At 35.6% G+C, this 20,093-nt stretch overlaps 1 protein-coding gene across 1 annotated transcript in view; it reads left to right on the top strand.

Moving 5' to 3' along the window:
* The window catches only part of SLC2A13 (solute carrier family 2 member 13), a gene marked incomplete at both ends in the record, with an annotated part of 424,910 nt that extends 412,028 nt beyond the window's left edge, over positions 1-12,882 (top strand). The window contains 3 exons of the mRNA XM_082665776.1: positions 6,629-6,750; positions 6,868-7,020; positions 12,656-12,882. Of these exons, the coding sequence (XP_082521902.1) occupies positions 6,629-6,750; positions 6,868-7,020; positions 12,656-12,882 (502 nt within the window). The remainder of the gene's footprint in view (positions 1-6,628; positions 6,751-6,867; positions 7,021-12,655) is intronic.
* Between the last annotated feature and the right edge of the window lie 7,211 nt (positions 12,883-20,093).

Raw genomic sequence — 20,093 nt, 5'->3', positions numbered from 1 at the left:
AGGGAACTAATCATTTTTTTGGTCTACATATCAGGTGTTAGTCTAGTCTGCTAGTAAAAAGTAGTTCTCTCACTCTGCCAAAATGAGACCTATTTTGCCTGCTTGCATATGATTCTTCTGCTTTGTCCACTGCAGCACTATCTGCACCGCTGCCATTATTGTAATTATTTTCTGGTTTTGCTCTAGGATGTGCTCTAGTATGACTTTTTCTTATCCCAACCCACACACTGATGTCAGAGTATTTTTGTTCTTTCCCCAGAGCATTGTGTTCTTCCACCAGCAGTCACTGAGCCAGGAAGACATTAGGGTATTTTGCAATAGCACTTGGAATATACATTTTTTATTTTTTAGTTGGAATTCCTAGCATTTATATTTTGAAGGTCATGTATGATGTCACATTCTTAGTCAATAGCTATCTACGTATTGCTGGGTATGTAACTCTGCCAGGTCCATGCCTGCAGTGCTTTCCTAAAATCAGCATGAGGATGAAGAGGAGTTAGCCTTTTATGCATATAAATATGTGTGTCCAGATGGTTAAAAGCTACATCACAGCAAGCACAGAGTCTACCAGAAAATATCCTGCTTTCCATTGTTCCAGCAAGCGATCATGCAAGGAACTTTGATAATAATCAGTGTAAATAGTAAATAGAATTTTTCAGTGACTTTTAGTGATTTGATTATTTGCAAGCATTTCCCTCCACAGCAGCCTGTCTCTTCCCTTTCTTCCCCCTCCATCCCTTTCTCCCATCATTCCCCTCCCCTCTCCCACTTTCTATCCTATTTTCTCATTTTAAGATGTCCACAACCCAAAAGACTATTTGACTAGTGGGAAGTGAAGGTGGAGGATTATTGATCAGGGGATTTCTAATGCTGTTTAATGCAGCATTAAACAAATGTATGCTTCATTCATCATTCAATGAGCATATTTCTCTATACAGAGTACTATTATGGACTAGAGGTTGAGATTTTTAGAAGGGAGACACAAAAATGACTATTCTTTGGCAAACACCTAGATAACTTTCTTTCTTTGTGCTGAGCAATTAATCTTTGTAACAAGTCTATTATTAGGGACTCTCATTTTACGGATTAGAAAACCAAGGTACAAAGAGGTTAAGTACCTTGCCCAAAGTTAAACAGTGGATAAGTGGCAGAACTGAGATTCAAAACCATGCAGCCTGACTCTAGACCCTGTGTCCTTAACCTTTGTGCTATGCTGCCTGGGATGAGAGCTCAGGACAGTAGAAGAGGGAGTATATTCAGAGAGCATAATACAGAGCACTATGTGATAACAATACAGGTGAGGAAAATGAAAAGGCTTGAGAGGAGGGAGAGAATATTTCAGACAAGTGAATGGGTGGCATCTGTACTAGCCTTGAGGGCTGAGGTAGATTTTGATAGTGGAGATCAGGAGTGAGAATTTGCTTTCAGTTAGAGGAAATGGCATGAGTAGAAGATGCTGGGTCTGGAAGGTAGGTTCAGAAAATAAGTAGTCTAGTTTAGTTGGAGAAAGAGATTGTATACAACAGTACCGGATAAGGTAGGCTACAGCCAAATTTTGCAGGCCCCGTTTCATAGGCATTTGGAATAAGGAGGATGAGGGCTTTTGAGCAATGAGGTGGCAAGAACAATGCTCTAAAGAGCTCAACTTGATGGGGTAGTAGTTTGAAGAAAGCAATGCTAGAAGCAGGAAAAATAATTCAGAAACTGTATTTGTTTTCTATTGCTGCATAACAATGTTACCACAAACTTAGCAGCTTAAAACAACCAACATTTATGATATCAGTTTCTGTGGGTCAGGAGTCTAGGCACAGCTTAGGTATGTCCTCTGCTTAGGGTCTCACAAGGCTACAATCAAAGTGTTGACTGGGGCTGTGATTTCATCTGAGGCTCAACTAGGAAAGGATTAGCTTTTGTTAGCAGAATTCAGTAACTTTTGTATCAAGGACTCAGTTTCTTGCTAGCTGTCACAAAGGCTACCCTCAGCTCCTAAAGACTTCTCTCAGTTCTTGCCATGAGCATTCCAACACTGGCATTCCGTAACGTGGCAGCTTGCTTTTTGAAAGCCAGCAAGGGAGTGAGAGACTTCAGCTAAATAGCACTGTAATTTTAATCACATGTGTCCTGTCACTTTTGCCACATTCTGTTGGTTTGTAACCAACAAGTCAAAGGTCACCCCCACACTTAAGGGGAGAGGATAATCCAAGAGTGTGAACATCAGGAAACATGGGTCATAGAGTGTCTACTCTAGAGTCTGCCACAGACAGATACAGTTGGTGAAACAAACCCTCAAGAGTCTGAATTAGGGTGGTATGAATGCACATAGAGAGGAAGAGTTAGATTCAAGAAATTACGTCTAGGAAATATAACTATGATTTCTTTTGAAATTCTTTGCATACATTAACTCATATATGCCTCAAAATATCTCTTTGACGTAGGTGCCAGGAAAATCCTTATTTCACAGGTGAGGATACAGGCTTTTAAAAGTTAAGTGCCTAGATCACATACATATGAGCTTCAAATCTGGGTGTCCTAACCTAGATTTGAAAGTAGGATGGCAGTCCCAGAGCTCATAGTCGTGGCCACCCTTCTTTACTTGGACCTAAAAGTATAGAGAATTTAAAGAGAGATGGATAAGAAGATATTGAAGATAACTCCAAGATTTCAACTCCATTTCAACTAAGAGAAACGTCGTGAGAAGCACTATTAAAGTAACTATTTATTGTGCATACACTACATGCCAGGCAGTGTGGTAAGCACTCAGTACGCATAATCACATTTAATGTTGCCAACAGCCTATGAAAATAGTCCTTTCCCCTATTTTACAGATCAGAAAACAGAACTGTGCCTGTGCCCACTAAACCATCATTTCCATAAGTGCAAAGGGTTATTTTGTTCATAGCTCTATCTCTAATGTCTGACCATAAAAAAGTGTTCATTATATAAATTTTTGAATGAGTGAGCTTATAAGTGGTAGAGTCATGAGTTGAACTCAGAACAGCCTCACTCTGCCTCCTGGAGTAGACAATGCGTTCCATTGTAGCCATAGCAGGAAATCTAGATATGGATATTCAGTAGATATATAAATTCTATTAAATGGAGCTTGAGGAAAAGGTCAAGGCAGGGAGCATCCATGTGGAGATCAAAAGTCCCTAAAATTAGATGAGATGATTAAGGGAGAGGGTATAAGCTCCAAACCAGAACCTTAGAGAACACCTATGTTTAGAGGCTGAGGGGAGGAAGAGGCATTTTAAAAAGCAATGAAGACATATGTATCAGAGAGTTGAGATGGATATATAGATATGAAAGCAAAGGAGAAAGAGAAGGAAGGATTTCAGCAGTATCAACCACCACAGGGTAATCAAAGAGCCTCAGAATTAAGGCAAGATAAGTGCATTTGGGGATTAGGAGGTCATCGATTCTGGGGTGAGCAGATTCGGAAAAAAACAGGGACTGAATAAGAATCAAGAAAGTGTCTGAGTAGGTGGGGAAATGGGCTTGTGTAGGAAAGAGTGCATAGTAAGGATATAGAGCTCACTAGTATAAACTCTTTGTAATTTCAGATGAGCTAGTAGTAGTAATATGAGAGGGATGAAAGATTTTAATAGGAGTAATTTTTTGTGTTGTAAACAGAAGGGTAGGCTCAAGTAGGAACAAACTAAAGATAGCATAAAGAGAATTGACTACTGATGGAACATGACCCCAGAGGAGACAGAAGGAGAATGAGATGTAGGCCCACTAATAGGAAGGGCAGACCTTAGAAAGGGACATGTTACCATTCTAGGTAGGAGAAGAATCTGAAATAAAATATAGAAAAGTAGAGGTCCAGTAGAGAAAAATTGAGCGTATTCAAATTGAAAGTCCTCAATTGTCTTAAAGATGGAGGCAAGTTCTTCACACCCAGAAAGAGAGGGAAAGAGTTCATAACTAGAGGATAGTAAGAAATATTTTAATTAATTGAGGCAGCAGTTGACAAAAAGTTTATTCAATGTCTACTCTGAAATAAGCAGAAAATTCAGTAGAGAAGACAATAAAGGATAAAAATAAGCATAATTAGGAACCCAACTGAGAAGAAATAGCATGAACTTTTAATAGAATTCAGCAGCATGGTTTCATAATTTTGCCCAGCTTCTGAAAAGCTGTTATTAAAGGAAGTTAATGGTCCCGCAGAGGGTTGGGAACTGAAACTGTGAGAATGACAGGCAAGCATGGAGGAATGAAAGATGGATTCTAGAGGTCAGCGAAGACAGTATTGGCATCATGGTCTAAGCAGTGATGTGAATGAATACTGAGAGAAGTGTAGAATCTAAAGATTGTAATTTGGGTGTGGAACAAGCTACCAGAAATGAAGAAATAAAGTGCTTGTAATCAGAAACGGAATGCTCTAAGTTTGAGAAGTAAAACAGTAAAATTTTGAAGTAAAATAGTCCCAAATCAAGCTAATTATAATGCCCTTTCCTCAGTTTCAGAGGTTAAATAAGGAACTATGAAGCCAAGGTATCAGACAGGCCAGAAGTAGACATAAATGAATGTGGCAGAGGATGAGAGGGATGGAGAAGATGACTGACCAGGCATCAAGTCAGATGGGGTGTTATGATGGAGGTCATAAACACAGCAATAAGGACAGGGCTTAGATGTCAAGGTTCAAAAATAGAGGTTGGTAGAGAGAAAACAATAGCGTAAAAAATGACAGTAAAGGATAAGAAACTTTTTCAGGCTGATCGTGTCTTCAGGTGCAATTCAAATTTCAATTAAGGTAAAGAATTGGAAGTTCAACTTGAGAATCAGTCTAGAACAATAGACTTTGCTTCCTAGTAGAACTAGGAAGCAAAGTCAGCAGGGAGTGACTGATAGAGAAGCAAGTACACACAGCAGGAAAGTAAAGGGTTAGTTTGAATAAGAAATAAGCATTGCTCCCTGCCCAGATTCCCCTATCACCCCTTTCCAGGTGACCTTTCTAATCCCTAAAATTACCTGTTAGGCATTATACCCCATTTAACAAATGAAAAAAGTCTGGTTCTGGAATTTGAATCTTGTCCTAACTGCAAAATCTAAAGCTTTCTACCACAACCTACTTACTCTCAGTGGTTTTAAACTGTTGCTGCAGCCTTCAAGGACTAACTGGAAATCATGTCTGACATATGAAATGGGTATGAAACGCATTTTTTTTAGGTATATTTTACATATACGACATTATATTCGTTTCAGGTGTACAACACAATAATTCAATATTTGAATATATTGGGAAATCAACACAATAAGTCTAGTTAACATCCGTCACCACACATATTTACGTTTTTTTCTTATGATAACTTTTAAGATCTACTCTCTTATGCAATACAGTATTATTAACTATAGCTACCATGCCATATATTACATCCTCATGACTCATTTATTATATAACTGGAAATTTGTACCTTTTGACCCATTTTCACCTCACATTACCCCTCACCCCTGGCAACCACCAATCTGTTCTCTGTATCTATGAGCTCTTTTTTATTTTTGTTTTTTTTAAGATTACACATATAAGTGAGATCATATGGTATTTGTCTTTCTTCTGATTTATTTCACTAAGCATAATGCCCTCAAGGTCCATCCATATTGTCTCAAATGGCAAGATTTCCATCTTTTAATGGCTGAATACTATATATATGTATATACTATATATATACACCACATTTTGCTTTATCCATTCATTCATTGATGGATACTTAGGTTGTTTCCATGTCTCAGCTATTGAAAATAATGCTGCAGTGAACATGGGAGTGCAGATATTTTTTCAAGTTAGTGTTTTTGTTTACTTCTGATAAATACCCAGAAGTAGAATTGCTGGATCATATGGTAGTTCTATTTTTAAGTTTTTGAAGAATCTCCACACTGTTTTCCATAGTGGCTGCACCAATTTACATTCACACCAACAATGCACGAGGGTTCCCTTCTCTCCTTATCCTCACCAACACTTTTTATTTCTTGTCTTTTTTTTTTTTTTTTTTTTTTTTTTTTTTGCAGTACGCGGGCCTCTCACTGTTGTGGCCTCTCCCGTTGCGGAGCACAGGCTCCGGACGCGCAGGCTCAGCGGCCATGGCTCACGGGCCTAGCTGCTCCACGGCATGTGGGATCTTCCCGGACCGGTGCACGAACCCATGTCCCCTGCATTGGCAGGCGGACTCTCAACCACTGCGCCACCAGGGAAGCCCTATTTCTTGTCTTTTTGATGATAGTCATTCTAACAGATGTTAGACGATATCTCATTGTGGTTTTGATTTGCATTTACCTGATGAATAGTGATGTTGTGCACCTTTTCATGTACTTGTTGGCCATCTGTATGTCTTATTTCAAAAAGTGTCTATTCAGATCCTCTGCCCATTTTTCACTCAGATTGTTTTTTTGCTGTTGAGTTGAATGCACAATGTGTTGTTCTTGAATTATATTCAGCTCTAAAAAGTTTTATGTCAGCTTACATATCTAATCCTCCTATTTAAATCTTAAGTTTTTTTTCAAGAGAAACATGTTGGATTCTTTTCCTTAATGAGATTAAGGAACTTCCAAATACCTTCTAGATGATCACACTGAATTTCTGCAACTATACCCTAAAACCCTAAGTTTATATTTATATTGCATTATTTTTCAGGTGTGAAAATGAAACCAAATTCAAAACAGAAGAAGTATTTTGGGCTTACAATTTCTGCCCTACTCCATACTCCTGGACTGCACTTCTGGGCCTTATTTTATATCTTGTTTTCTTCGCACCTGGTAAACAAAGGCTTTGTTGTTATTATTGTTATGTTAATTAAACTGTCTCTATTTAGAGGAGAAAAACGCTTTTAAATTACTTACTACATTTACTGAAATTCATTTTGTATTTCTCAGGAATGGGACCAATGCCTTGGACTGTGAATTCTGAAATATATCCCCTTTGGGCAAGAAGTACAGGAAATGCATGTTCATCTGGAATAAATTGGATTTTCAATGTTCTGGTTTCATTGACATTTTTACACACAGCAGAGTATCTTACATACTATGGTAAGAGAATATTTTTTCCAGCTATAGTTTCATTTTTATTTTCCTACTCTATTTTTAGATATGCTATCATTTGTGATTGAAAGATTAGATGGTTATATTTTTGCTATTATAAATTCTCTATATGGCTTTCTTATTCCCCACAGTCCTTGGCAATGTTTCTGGGAAAAGATAAGAGGAACTCTCCTTTCCTAAGCAGTATTGCTTATAGCCTTCACCCACCCGCCTACACTTCAGACCCAGACATCTCCCAGCTATCTCCCCAGTTGGAAATCTTCACAGCAAGGCCTTTAGTTTAATGAAAAAACATAAACAGAGAATGGTAGAAAACTGCAGGAGTCTAGGGCTAATGCTTGAAGATGTCTCATAACAGGGATGAAGTGGTATCCAAGAGTGGAAGTAGGGTTAAAGTAGGTCCCCCAAATGCTGTGCTATGAGTTATGCCTTCCGCTCTGTCGTCTGTGCTGTTCAGGCCAAAGCATTTCAGGATCCACTGAGGCCAGCGCTTACCACTGCCAAAACTATAAATGTGGCAGAAGTGTTCAAGTGAAAATGTGTGGAGACCGTACCTCGAAGAAAACAATCTTGAGAAGTGACTGAGTTAGGAAAAAACTTTGGGAAGCTACTTCAAGTTTATCTTTGCTAAAATGAAATGATTTTGGCTTTTTAGCAAGAGGATTTCTTCACTGTATGAGTTTATAGCTGTGATTGGATTCTAAATGATGAAATAGGAGGTTTTCATTCTAATCTTCTCATGAGCCTCTGTGATTGTATATTGAATGCCTATTGCTTAGTCCATTCTCTGATCCCCTCCCCTATCACCTCATCTCACCCCATCCCATGTTCTGGCTAATTATAATTCCTTTTTGTAAGAACAGGTTTATTTGTCAGCTCCCCTACCCCACCCCTCACTACTGGACCATAAATCCCTTGAGCTTAGGCCAGGATTATGCTTTGTTCACCATTATATTCCCAGTGCCCTCCAGGGCATCCTATTCACTTAATAAGCGCTCAGAAGTATTTGTCAAATGAATAATTACACGGATGAACTTTTAGATGAATGGTGAATATGAGGAAACATTATAAAAGTCTATTCCTCCTGTCTTCTGAACATGCTGAATTGATATTTGCTTTTATTTAAAACTATTTATCTAATGCTTTTTTTATCTTTATAAAACTCCTCTCTCTGCTGATCACCATTAGGGACATTTAGAAATATTTATTTTCTTGGAAAGGGAATGCGCTGGCATTTTAAACTGGATATATATTTAGTATATTCAGCCTTATCCCATTTGGCAATTAAAATGTTTTACATAAATTTGTAAGCTTATCTTCCTAACAGCATAAATATGAACACAATATTTATCCATATTTTCTGATTCTTGAGAACACTTAAATATATGAAGACCTAAATATAGACTAATATCTTGAGAAAGCATTTTTTAATAGAAAGTCATAGACCAAATAATAAAAGTCTATGTGGTAAGACTTTTGATAGCAAAGCACCTCTTCCTTGAATAAATTCTGTCAGAAAAACATGAGGCAACAGAAGCAAAATTTAAATATGGCATAGCCAGGCTTCTTTCAGAAATATCTCCTTGGAAGAAGCTTTTTGCTTTGCATTAAGCCAAGTTTCTATCAGGTCAGCACACTGTCCATTAGGTCCTCACTAGTGGAACAGTATCTCAGCTCAGGTTAGATTTTCCCTATTTATTGCTCTATATTTTAATCTATAGGTTACTGATTTATGTAAGGTATATGTTTATATTCCTGATTTAACAAATATGCACCATAATGATGTATTTCTCTGGAAATATTCATGTCTTCTTTTACTTCCTTTCTTATTGTTTCATAAGACCTCAAGTTATTTTTGTTTTCCAACATCTTTATTGGAGTATAATTGCTCTACAATGGTGTGTTAGCTTCTGCTGTATAACAAAGTGAATCAGCCGTATGTATACACATATCCCCATATCCCCTCCCTCTCATGTCTCCCTCCCATTCTCCCTATCCCAACCCTGTAGGTGATCACAAAGCACCGAGCTGATCTCCCTGTGCTATGCAGCTGCTTCCCACCAGCCATCCATTCTACATTTGGTAGTGTATATATGTCCATGCCACTCTCTCACTTCGTCCCAGCTTACCCTTCCCCCTCCCCATGTCCTCAAGTCCATTCTCTATGTCTGCGTCTTTATTCCTGTCCTGCCCCTAGGTTCTTCAGAACCTTTTTTTTTTTTAGATTCCATATATATGTATTAGCATGCAGTATTTGTTTTTTTCTTTCTGACTTACTAAACTGTTTGACAGACTGTAGGTCCATCCACCTCACTACAAATAACTCAGTTTCGTTTCCTTTTATGGCTGAGTAATATTCCACTGTATATATGTGCCACATCTTCTTTATCCATTCATCTGTCGATGGACACTTAGGTTGCTTCCATGTCCTGGCTATTGTAAATAGTGCTGCAATGCACATTGTGGTACATGATGTTTTTTGAATTATGGTTTTCTCAGGGTATATGCCCAGTAGTGGAATTGCTGGGTCGTGTGGTCATTCTATTTTTAGTTTTTTAAGGAACCTCCATACTGTTCTCCATAGTGGCTGTATCAATTTACATTCCCACCAACAGTACAGGAGGGTTCCCTTTTCTCCACACCCTCTCCAGCATTTATTCTTTGTAGACTTTTTGATGACGGCCATTCTGAAGACCTCAGGTTTTGATTCCTTCCTAAACTATACTGCCTAGAAAGGTCTGCCTTGGACCCCATTCAGTAATGTTTATTACTAAAAGTTATCATTAAAATGTCACCAGTATATCACTTTATTTATAACACATGTGACTAAATAGATCCCTTGATGAGCATTATTATTAAAGTTCCTGTGTTTAAGTACTGAAATTCAATCAAACATGGTCTTTAATTCCTCATTTTATATGATTCAATTAAATATTTGTTTTAATCTGAAACTTAATATAGGATTCTAATAAGATTTATTTCCTTTAGAATAAAGATGAGGAATATCTGCACTCTTTAACAATCCTGACAGACTTGTTACATTTTTTTCATTTTCATTCCAAGGGGGCATAATTAAGAAAGTGAGTTACATAATTGTCTTGCCCATTACATGGAGCAGGTCACAGCCTCCCAGGCCTGCCTACACCTCGCCTCTGTGGTTTAACCACAGGTCTCACCAGTGAAGCCCATATACGCAATTTTGGCATTTGCCTTCTTTAGATTACTCAGATTTTTATAAAAGGAATAGAATTTCCTTAATTTGGCTTTGGGAATCTGGTTCACACACAAGAAACTTCATGGCCTTTAAGAATATTTGTAATCCATCTAATTGTTTTTGACTGTATGAATTTAGTGCTAACAGGTTTGATTTGTTACTTCTAATCATGCCACTGTACCTAAATTGTGAAAGATGATGACTATTTCTCAACATTATATTTTATAAAGCCAGACTATAGACTATATTTACTCTGTTAGACATTTTAGAGTTTAGCGTCCTGATTTGGTCTAAAATGTTTTACCCTCTGCACTTATTTTTTTTCTGTATTATCAACATGATTGCCATCCTTTCTTTGCCCCTCCCCACAGAAGATTCCGTTTCTCTTCTTATGTTCACAATTTTGCTTATCTGTATTCAGAACACAGGATTTCATCTCCTATCATTTTTTTCTCAAAATTCCACATTCTCCAAGAGCTAGCTTGTCAGTATCACCCTTTAGATGAAAACATTACCAATTTATTAGGCATGCTGATCTTACTAGCAACTATTCTTCCCTAGTCATTTAGTAAAACTTAATAATGCTGTCTATCACTCTTTTGAGCAACTAACATCCAAAATTCTAATAGGAATGTAGCATACATTTTTTCTATTCTTTGCAGTTTAGCCAGGCAGAATTTATTTTCCCTGTCAGATCAGGAAACAAGGTCAAGACAATTCAAGAAACTGCTCAAGGATTCAGCCTGCATCACTTTGTGACTTTCAGACCTACACTGTCTACAGAGACATGGTGCCTTTCTCTCACTATAACACTCAGCTATTCATTCCAGATGACCTATTATTATTTTCTGATTATCAAGTATAAGACATAAAAATATATAAACTTGTAGTAAGTGTTTAATGTAAACCAAACTGAAATGAAGTAATTTTATTTATTTATATTTGTAAATGGAATTGTACTTTTATTAAAGAAAGTATTTGATTTATGCAGGTCCCACTCCTTTAGAATTATGTAGCTTCTGATGATTTAATCTAACAAATTATGTCTTGGTTTAGTCAACCCTTTCATATTTTTCCTAATGTCTCATAGTTTACCTCTGTTTCCCTTTTATTTTCTCATGGCTCCTCATTCCAAAGAGCAGATTCTTTGGAGTGGCCAATTCAGCAGCATTTTTCCTCTCTAGTTTTCCTTGAGTCTTCCCAAGAAATGTTTCTGTTTCTGAACCATTTCTGAAATAGTTACTTATAGGCCTACTAAACTACTTTATAGGCATAAAAACTACTTTAAGAAAGTAGTTTTAGTAATGTTTTTCCACATTCTGTAATGATTCAGCAGAACTGAGAAATACTATTCAGTTCTTTAATTGCTGTACTATTTAGCTTATAGCTTGACTTTCAGATATGTCTTCATGACGTCTAGTATAGCCCTTTATTTCAGATCTGCTACCCAGTGAGTTCCATCTGGCAGTCAACAAGAGAACATTCATTCTCTAAACACTCCAATGTGTCTGCACTGTACTAGGAACCCAAAGACAAGCCATAGACTCTGTCATTGAGGAGACCACTTTTTCTGGTCTCCTCCTCAAGCGTCTCATAACCATCTTTCCTATACCAGTCCTGATTTGGGTTGTAAAACTTAACAGAATTATAATTTAAACCATAAATTTAAATAGGAGCTGAGAAATGATTTTACTTAATGAGGAAACTGAGGTCCAGGGAGGAGGTTAAATGACTGTCTAGAAGCCACATAGCAAGACTTAAGCCAGATCTTCCAACTCCCAATCTGATATCCTTTCTCCAGCCATTTGTCTTTTAAGACCAGAGATATCCAGGAATGGTGAGAGGTGGTCATCTTTGGATTGTGATTGAAGGTAGATCCAACAGGATTTTCTAACAGAGTGGGTATTGGGTGGGAGAGTAAGAGAAAACTCAAAGTTGACTTCCAGACTTTGGGCATTGACCCATGAATTCAGCAATATCGTCATTGAATGTGGTTCTGGAAATACAAGACAAATGAGAAGGAAATTTCTCCCTCAAAGTGCCTCAAGTCTAGTAGACAAGACAGACAAATATATTTACCTAATTATAATACTTCTTGGTTGTTATATACCACTTTGCCTCAGCAGAGTTTTGTGAAAACACAATTAACTCTAACCAGGGAAGTGAGGAAAGACTTCAAAGCAGAAGTTATATCTGAGCCTGGTCTGTCATTCTTCTTGAGTGTGATTACACGACTTGAGTTTAGAAAGACAAATTGCATTATATTCACAGCATTAGAACAATTAGAATAAACGAGGCTGGAAGCAATTTTTTGGTTCCAGCTCAGACCACAGTCATTCATGATTGACCCGTTAAAATCAAGTACGTTTCCAATGTAAACCTATACATATATATTATTTCCCATTGCAGGAGCCTTCTTCCTCTATGCTGGATTCGCTGCTGTGGGTCTCCTTTTCATCTACGGCTGTCTTCCTGAGACCAAAGGGAAAAAATTAGAGGAAATTGAATCACTCTTTGACAACAGGCTATGTACATGTGGTGCTTCAGATTCTGATGAAGGGAGATATATTGAATATATTCGGGTGAAGGGAAGTAACTATCATCTTTCTGACAATGACGCTTCTGATGTGGAATAATTGTCAGCTGCTGATATATTTAGTAATTTAAACAAACTTGGGAGAGAAGAACAGCAATTGGTGACCTCACTGCCCTGCTTTTAATCTGGTTCTTTCCACAGTCTAGTTTTGAATGACTTCATATTCTAGAATATTTGATTCCAAGGAAGATACAATCACAATGACATTTTTTTTCACAAGCAGAGATGTAAAAAAAAATCTACAGAGATTTTAAACTAATAGTTTTTGAGCAAATGTGTATAATTCCTTCCTGAGATAGTTTAAAATGAATATTATACCCAGTGATTTCCGTGATAATCCTTTTTTCCTAAGACTATATATAATTATTAGTGGCAATTGAGTCAGTGCTAATCTAGCCAAATCATATATGTGTGATATACTTACAGCAGAGGATTCTAAAGTATGGTCCAAGGGTATTTTCTGTCAAAGCATGGCCTGTTGGCCCTAAATTCTCCTAAGGACACGGAGCTTACCTGTGATCAGCTATTAGAAAGTAAACTCCATTTAAGCTTTCATCAACAAATTCAAAAGTGCGTCCTACAGGGGCACAGCTGTCCTTATATCCTTTGGATCCCACATTTTGGTTTGTCTCTCCAATTCATATCTGGAAAGTTCTTCAGAAGCTGACTCTGTATAGGATCATTTGAACATTATGAAAAGCAGGGCTTTTAGGGTTTATTTTCCTACATATTTTTTGCATCAGTGAGAAGTATACATTTGCACAGATTAGCTAGCAAGTTTTGATAAGTATATTTTATTGCTAGAAAGTAAGAAAGAAAAGATTTTTATGGACCTTAAAGATTTTTAACCCTGAGTTAGTCACTTAGGTGTGCAACTGTAAACACAAAATAGCACTAGATCTTCAACTGTGTTTCAGGGTCAGTTTTTGTTCATGCCAAAATCACCAGATATTCACCATGCCTTCACTCATCCACTCTGGAGTCCTAGTATTTGTGCCTTCATTTGTGTGATATAAATAACTTCTAGCAGACTAATTTTCCCCTTCTTTTAATCAAATAATTTCTGAAACAAGAAAGGAAGGAAGAAAATCAGTGGCAGAAATAATCCTGCTGTTACTGATGTTTGTTTAATTAAGTAGTGGGACTTTTATTTTTCTTAACTTTTTATTAACTCTTCCTAAGGGAATTGTCACATTTTGTTACTTACGGTACTCGTCTTTTTTTTTCCTTTAAATTCTGAGAGCATAAACTGATTTTTATTTTGCACACCCTTTCTCATTTTACCTGACATTCTATATTAAAAGATACATAGATTTGTCTGTGGGTTTTTCCTTTGTCTCATGCTTGGCTTGGATTTTTTTCCTCCTTGTCTAAAAATTGGGATTTTCTACTGGAACAGATTAATGGTTCTCATGTAATATGCCTTTAAGAGATGTTGACTTACTACATTTCTACAATATCTTTTCAAAGTGTTCATTGGTTTTTATGCTCATTCATCAGTGAACTCCAATTTTCACTCGTATGTTAAGAACTATATAGTATGTACAAACTCACTCACAAAATTACTTGCTAGTTCCAGTGGAAATACGAATGACTCTTCTGTGGTCAGTTAAGAGTGCATACATTTGATGCATTTTAAAATAGCCCTAAATATCTAATAAGGTACTCTTTGGAGTGAAAAAGTGGCTCTCTGTAAATTCAGTATGTTTCTGCCAGTCTCCAAGATGGTTTGGTCTCTCTTGCTTGTTCTTATCACAATGATCACAGCTGAGAATGTAGCCAAGGAGGTTCATTCTCTAAACCTAAAAATCCTTCAGCCGAAAAAGAGTTTTCTCCCTTTGATAATTTCATGTAACTAAAAAAAATTAGAGAGCTTCTTTCCTTGAATTAGGCACTTTGGCAATTGATTTCTAAGGGGATATTGATTTTGATTTTCCCCAGAAAAGCAGATGTGCTTTGATAGAGAAAGTTATTATTCTATCAATATTTCTTATCCCATAAGAAATTTATTATCTGTATATTTCACACAGGTAGAGTGAAGCGGAAAATGAACTATTGTGTGGTAAAATATATCAGAATATAATGTGGAGAAAAAGTATTTAGACCCATAAAATGATCTCTTTAGAAGTTTGTTTTCCTGATTTATCCAAATAATTGCCTCAATTCTTCTCTTTATTGTATACATAGCCTTAACTATATGCTTATACTCAGCTGAGCTGAATGCACAGTAACTTTATTAAAGGAGCACCTGGGCTCATTATTTCCTAAAGCAGAACATAGCCTGTTCTCCTTGACATAAGCAAATGGTGTTTTCAACTTTATATCCATAAATGCACATAATAACAGGGAAAAATAGCCACAGTTCTTTTCCTCTATTCTCCTCAATTCCTTCTATAAGGGACTACTTGTTATTTATATAGTGATAAAGATAATATTCCATATCTTTGAAGTATAAGAGAGGCACAGTATAAGAATTATTTATAATTTTTTAATAACTACTTGAAAAGGAACCTTATACAATTAGGGTATTATTTTTAGATTCAGTGAACATTTATAGTATATTAAAAATTTAATGTTTGAATTTTGCAGGTTTTTTAGTATTATGCACCTTTTAAGTTATCAAGCATCTTTGGCTACCGCTATCAACTTGAAAACATTCCATTTGAAATATCATCAAATATATATTTTGTAGGACAATTTATATATGGTATGATTTGACCTACCATATTAAAACACATTAAGCATCATGCTTTTAGCTGAAATTATATGTTTCCTTCTAAACATGCTGCAAATTTAATAGAGGTATATTGTGATTTAGGAAAATATACGGAAGACAGTCATAACCCCTACTGAGGCTTAGCTGGATGGCTGGTGAGATATGCACTAGACTTAAGAGAATGTAACGTTTCATCTGCGTCTGAACACATAGGGCTAAATGTGATGTCAGATTGTAAAGATTTGGTATTAATATTTTTCTTAAATATAAAATTTCTTATAATTTTGATTGTTTCACCTTAGTCAATAATTGCCCAAAACATGATGTTTAATGTATATGTAAAAGATCTAAATTAAGACTAGATTTAAAGGGTAATGTTTCCATTTGAAATTTTGTTCCCAGTCATATGCAGTAGTTAGTTCCCAGATGGAAAATGCTATGAGAGTTATGCTATCAAGTGCTTTTCATATTTTTATTTTACCACTGAACCATTTTAATATAAAAGAGTCTAAATATTATTTCTTAAGTTATTTACTCTAAAATAGGAAATCTGTTAAAGCAGAGAATTTAGAAATTGTTTACTATAATTTCAAAATCAGTTATGTAGAGGAAGAATTAATAGGAAAAATATAAGTTGACAACTTATCCTTTTCCTTTTATATCAGAAAGTAAAACTGAAATGTACTATAATAATCCATAGATCTTGGGGGGAGAATATTCTAGAAAATACTCTTCACATGTTATCTAAGAAAGTCTCACTAGTCTCATTAGTTTAATGACACTAATATATTTTATAAATACTGTAATACAGTAAGGGGAGTGGGAAAATTGTTTTGACTTTATTTCATCAGCACAGTAATTAAGAACAATAAATAAGATGTTTTGTTATAATCAGATTCTTTTACTATTCTCTTAGTTATAATATCTCAAATTATACTAAGTACCTAACAACTGACATTTATACAGTTGTTGTATCATGTTTTAAGTTGCCAAATTCAGACATTTTCAGTAACTACGAATAAAAGAATGACATACCATGCTGGAAGCAGAGAATTCATAATATGTGCTTTATACCAAAATGTATTGAATTGTGGGTAAAATTTACAGCTCATATGTAGCTTCTGCCTGTTAAGAGACTCAGAACTGTTCTCTGCATTAGTTTTAACATCCTGTTTTCTGTCACTTTCTATCTGTTTTCTTAGCCTCATGTACAGTAATGTTAAGCTAATTTGATGAAGTGATTCAGGTTGTAGCAATGTATCAGTTTTCAGTTCTTCTGGGTGAGCAATATTGCTGCTATTTTCTAGAAATAGCAATCATTTTAAAATGCCAAACAGCTTACTGCTAGCAACTTTCTTAAACATCATCTCTTAGAGAAGGAGATTTTCATGTGCCAATAATCATCAGAGAGGTATTTTGTAAGTGTTAATGATGTTCAGAAGTACATGAAAGAATTTTATCTCATAATTTGCTTGTGAGTGTAAAACAATGTAATTCTTATAAATCTTTACTTTGTATGTATAAAACACAGTCTGTTGCACTTGAGTGATTTGGTCTATGGAATGTTAAATATCTACCTTCATTTAGCAGTAATATTCATGTTTTGATTTTAGACAGTTAAGTCCATGCACTTAATTTTATCATATCTATATAAATGGGAAAAAGAAATATAGCTTACAAGTACTAAAAATTAAATCCACCAATATTTTGTCAAGTTTTAAAATTTTAGCAAATTTAACATTATTTCGTCTCATTTGAAGGTTAAAAAAATGATACTTATCTCTAGCCAAAGTTGAAATTTATATTCTACATGTCCAAACTGGTTCCTAGCAGCTTTTGGACTATATCTCACTTGATGTTATAGTATCTTTTATTTGTAATAAATGTTCAAATTTCTATTTAAAAGCTCTAATGTACATCTAGATTAAATGAAAACACAGGTTTATGCTTTTAAAATATGTTTTCAAAAGTATATTTTAATTTCTGAGAATGCATGTTATATAGTGTTTAATACTCCACATGTCTTAGCAAATCCCATATATTTATTCCTACATATGACACATGGGATATCTCTTAAAAATTATGAATATGTATCATTTCCTTCAAAGTCATTGTAGCCTATAGTTGTATCAAAAGTATTGTATATTTTATGGAGATTTAGTGATGTATATGTAAATGTTTTTTAAGTTATTTTATTGAAGTTCAATCTTTACATAAAATTTAAATCTTTTTTTAAAAAAAGTGTCAGTGCCAGAACTGTAAATGAAAATAGTCAAATAAAAGTTAAGACAATTCACTACTCATTTGTCTCCCTTGTAGTTTTGTATTTTATCCAATTCTTTTCCTTGGATTTTAGGATCTAGGTTACAAAGTAAAAGCATCTACAAAGTTTACCTACCTCTATATATTTATGCAATGCTACTCATTTTAATGATATTTTACCTCTTTTTGACCATGGTTAAACTTAACTACCTTTAAACTATTTTATAATACCTAAAAATTATTGCAAGGAGTTATTCTAAATAGTAAATGTAAAACTTTGAAATGAAGTACTCAGAAATCCTTGAAATATTGTTTCTTATTGTTGTCAGAACCAGATGTTGACATGAACCATTGTGTCAGATTGACAAAAATTGTTTATGGTTGTTGCTTTGTAAATGAAAACAAAATATCTGCTGGATGACCAGTTGACAGTTCTTTTGGAATTCTGCTGCTCTTCATTGCCATTCTGCCCCAACTGTAGCTTTTATTAGTAAGCATTATATTATTGTTTGATCTGGGCAGCCATCAGACTTATCTCCATAGTTAGGGTGTACCATCCTGAGCCCAACTATAGAACTAGTCTGAGGAGACCTTCTGAAGACACTAGATCCACTTTCACTCAAAGGCTTACAATGGAGTTGCATCTTAAGCAAGGATTCTGATGTCAGCAGGTAAGGCAAAAATCCTACAGTCAAAATGACCCTTGAAAATCCCATAAGTTATGTATAAAGTGTCCACTCATCTGAATACCTGAATAGTGCAGTTCATATCTGTATCAGTGGTCAGAAAAGTCTTCATTTAATTGTCTAATCTTGTGGGGTAAGTGTTGTCATCCTTTTGTGGATACTAAAACTTAAATTCAGAACATTTTGGTGATTTGCCCAAGATCACACACTAGGAAGTGTTTACAAAATTTTTCTCTGCAGTGACTACACCACACTCTTTCTCTCTTGGTCCTCATTTGGAATGTCTTCTTGTCAGATCCAGGCAGAAATATTAAAAAATAGACATCATGTTATTGCTGTATTATAACTTAAAGGGTGTGAAGAAAAAGAATCAGATACCTCATTTTAACCTGGACTATAGACACAAATCTTGAAAACCTTTAATTTGGGGATTCTTTTCCAAATATGAAGCAGTATACAAATGGTTTCCAACTTAAAGTGGTACAACTTAATTTTTCAACTATAAGATAATGTGAAAGTGATTCATATTTAATAGAAGCTGTACTTCGAATTTTTAATTTTTATCTTTTCCTAGGCTAGCCACATGTGGTATGATAGTCTCTCTTGTGATGCTGGGCAGGGCAGCAGCCACAGCTCCCAGTCAGGCACGCTGTCACCAGGGTAAACAACTGATATGCTTATAACCATCCTATACCCACACAACCATTCTGTTTTCACTTTCAAAACAGTATTCAATAAATTACATGAGATACTCAACATTTTATTGTAATACAGGCTTTGCATTAAATGATTTTGCCCAACTGCAGGTTAATGTAAGTATTCTGAGCACATTTGAGGTAGGCTGGGCTAAGCTATGATTTCAGTAGGTTAGTATTAAGTGTATTTTCAATTTAGGATTGGTTTGTCAGGATGTAACCCCATCAGAATGAGGAAGATCTGTATAGTACATTATTTAAGAGGTCAGACTGATACAAATTATCTAGGTTTGGATCCCAGCGTTTCCACTTACTGCTTGGTAACCTAAATCACTGAGTTACTCTTTGCCTCACCTTCTTATATATAAAATGGAGATGTTACTATCTACCTCATGTAAGTGTTGCGGCAGGGAGGGGTAACATTGGTGAGTCGTGTAAAGCACTTAGAGGAATGGCAAATAGTAAGTGCTGGATAACTGTTTGCTGTTCTTAGTATCATCGTCCATATGCTATCCCTGATGCTAAGGTCATGATGTGCATAGGGACAGGAGCACATGGGTTTCTTTGACACGTCATGCGGGCTGTGTGAGTGCAACAGCCAGACTCTCTGCTCACCAGAATGGTTTGAGCTGATCTTGCTGACTATCCTGATACCCTCCTTCCTTTCTCCACCTCTTTTCCATTAGTATTCTCCTGAATGGCACAGCAGATAAGAACACAACCTTCTCATTTTCTCCTGATTAACAGAATGTAATATATAATTTCTATTTATGTGATCTCCCAGCCATGAAAAAAATAATTTAAAAAAACCCCTCAGTTAATTATCATTTAAATTCTTTTCAGCATTTAAAAAATAATTTTGAAATCCTCTCTGAATGACAACTGACATTAA

The sequence above is a fragment of the Grampus griseus genome (genome assembly GCF_964374135.1).
Source record: "Grampus griseus genome assembly, chromosome: 11".
In the NCBI taxonomy this organism is placed as follows: domain Eukaryota; kingdom Metazoa; phylum Chordata; class Mammalia; order Artiodactyla; family Delphinidae; genus Grampus; species Grampus griseus.
The sequence above is the reverse complement of the archived record's forward strand: the minus strand, read 5'-3'. Positions and strand labels throughout refer to the sequence as shown.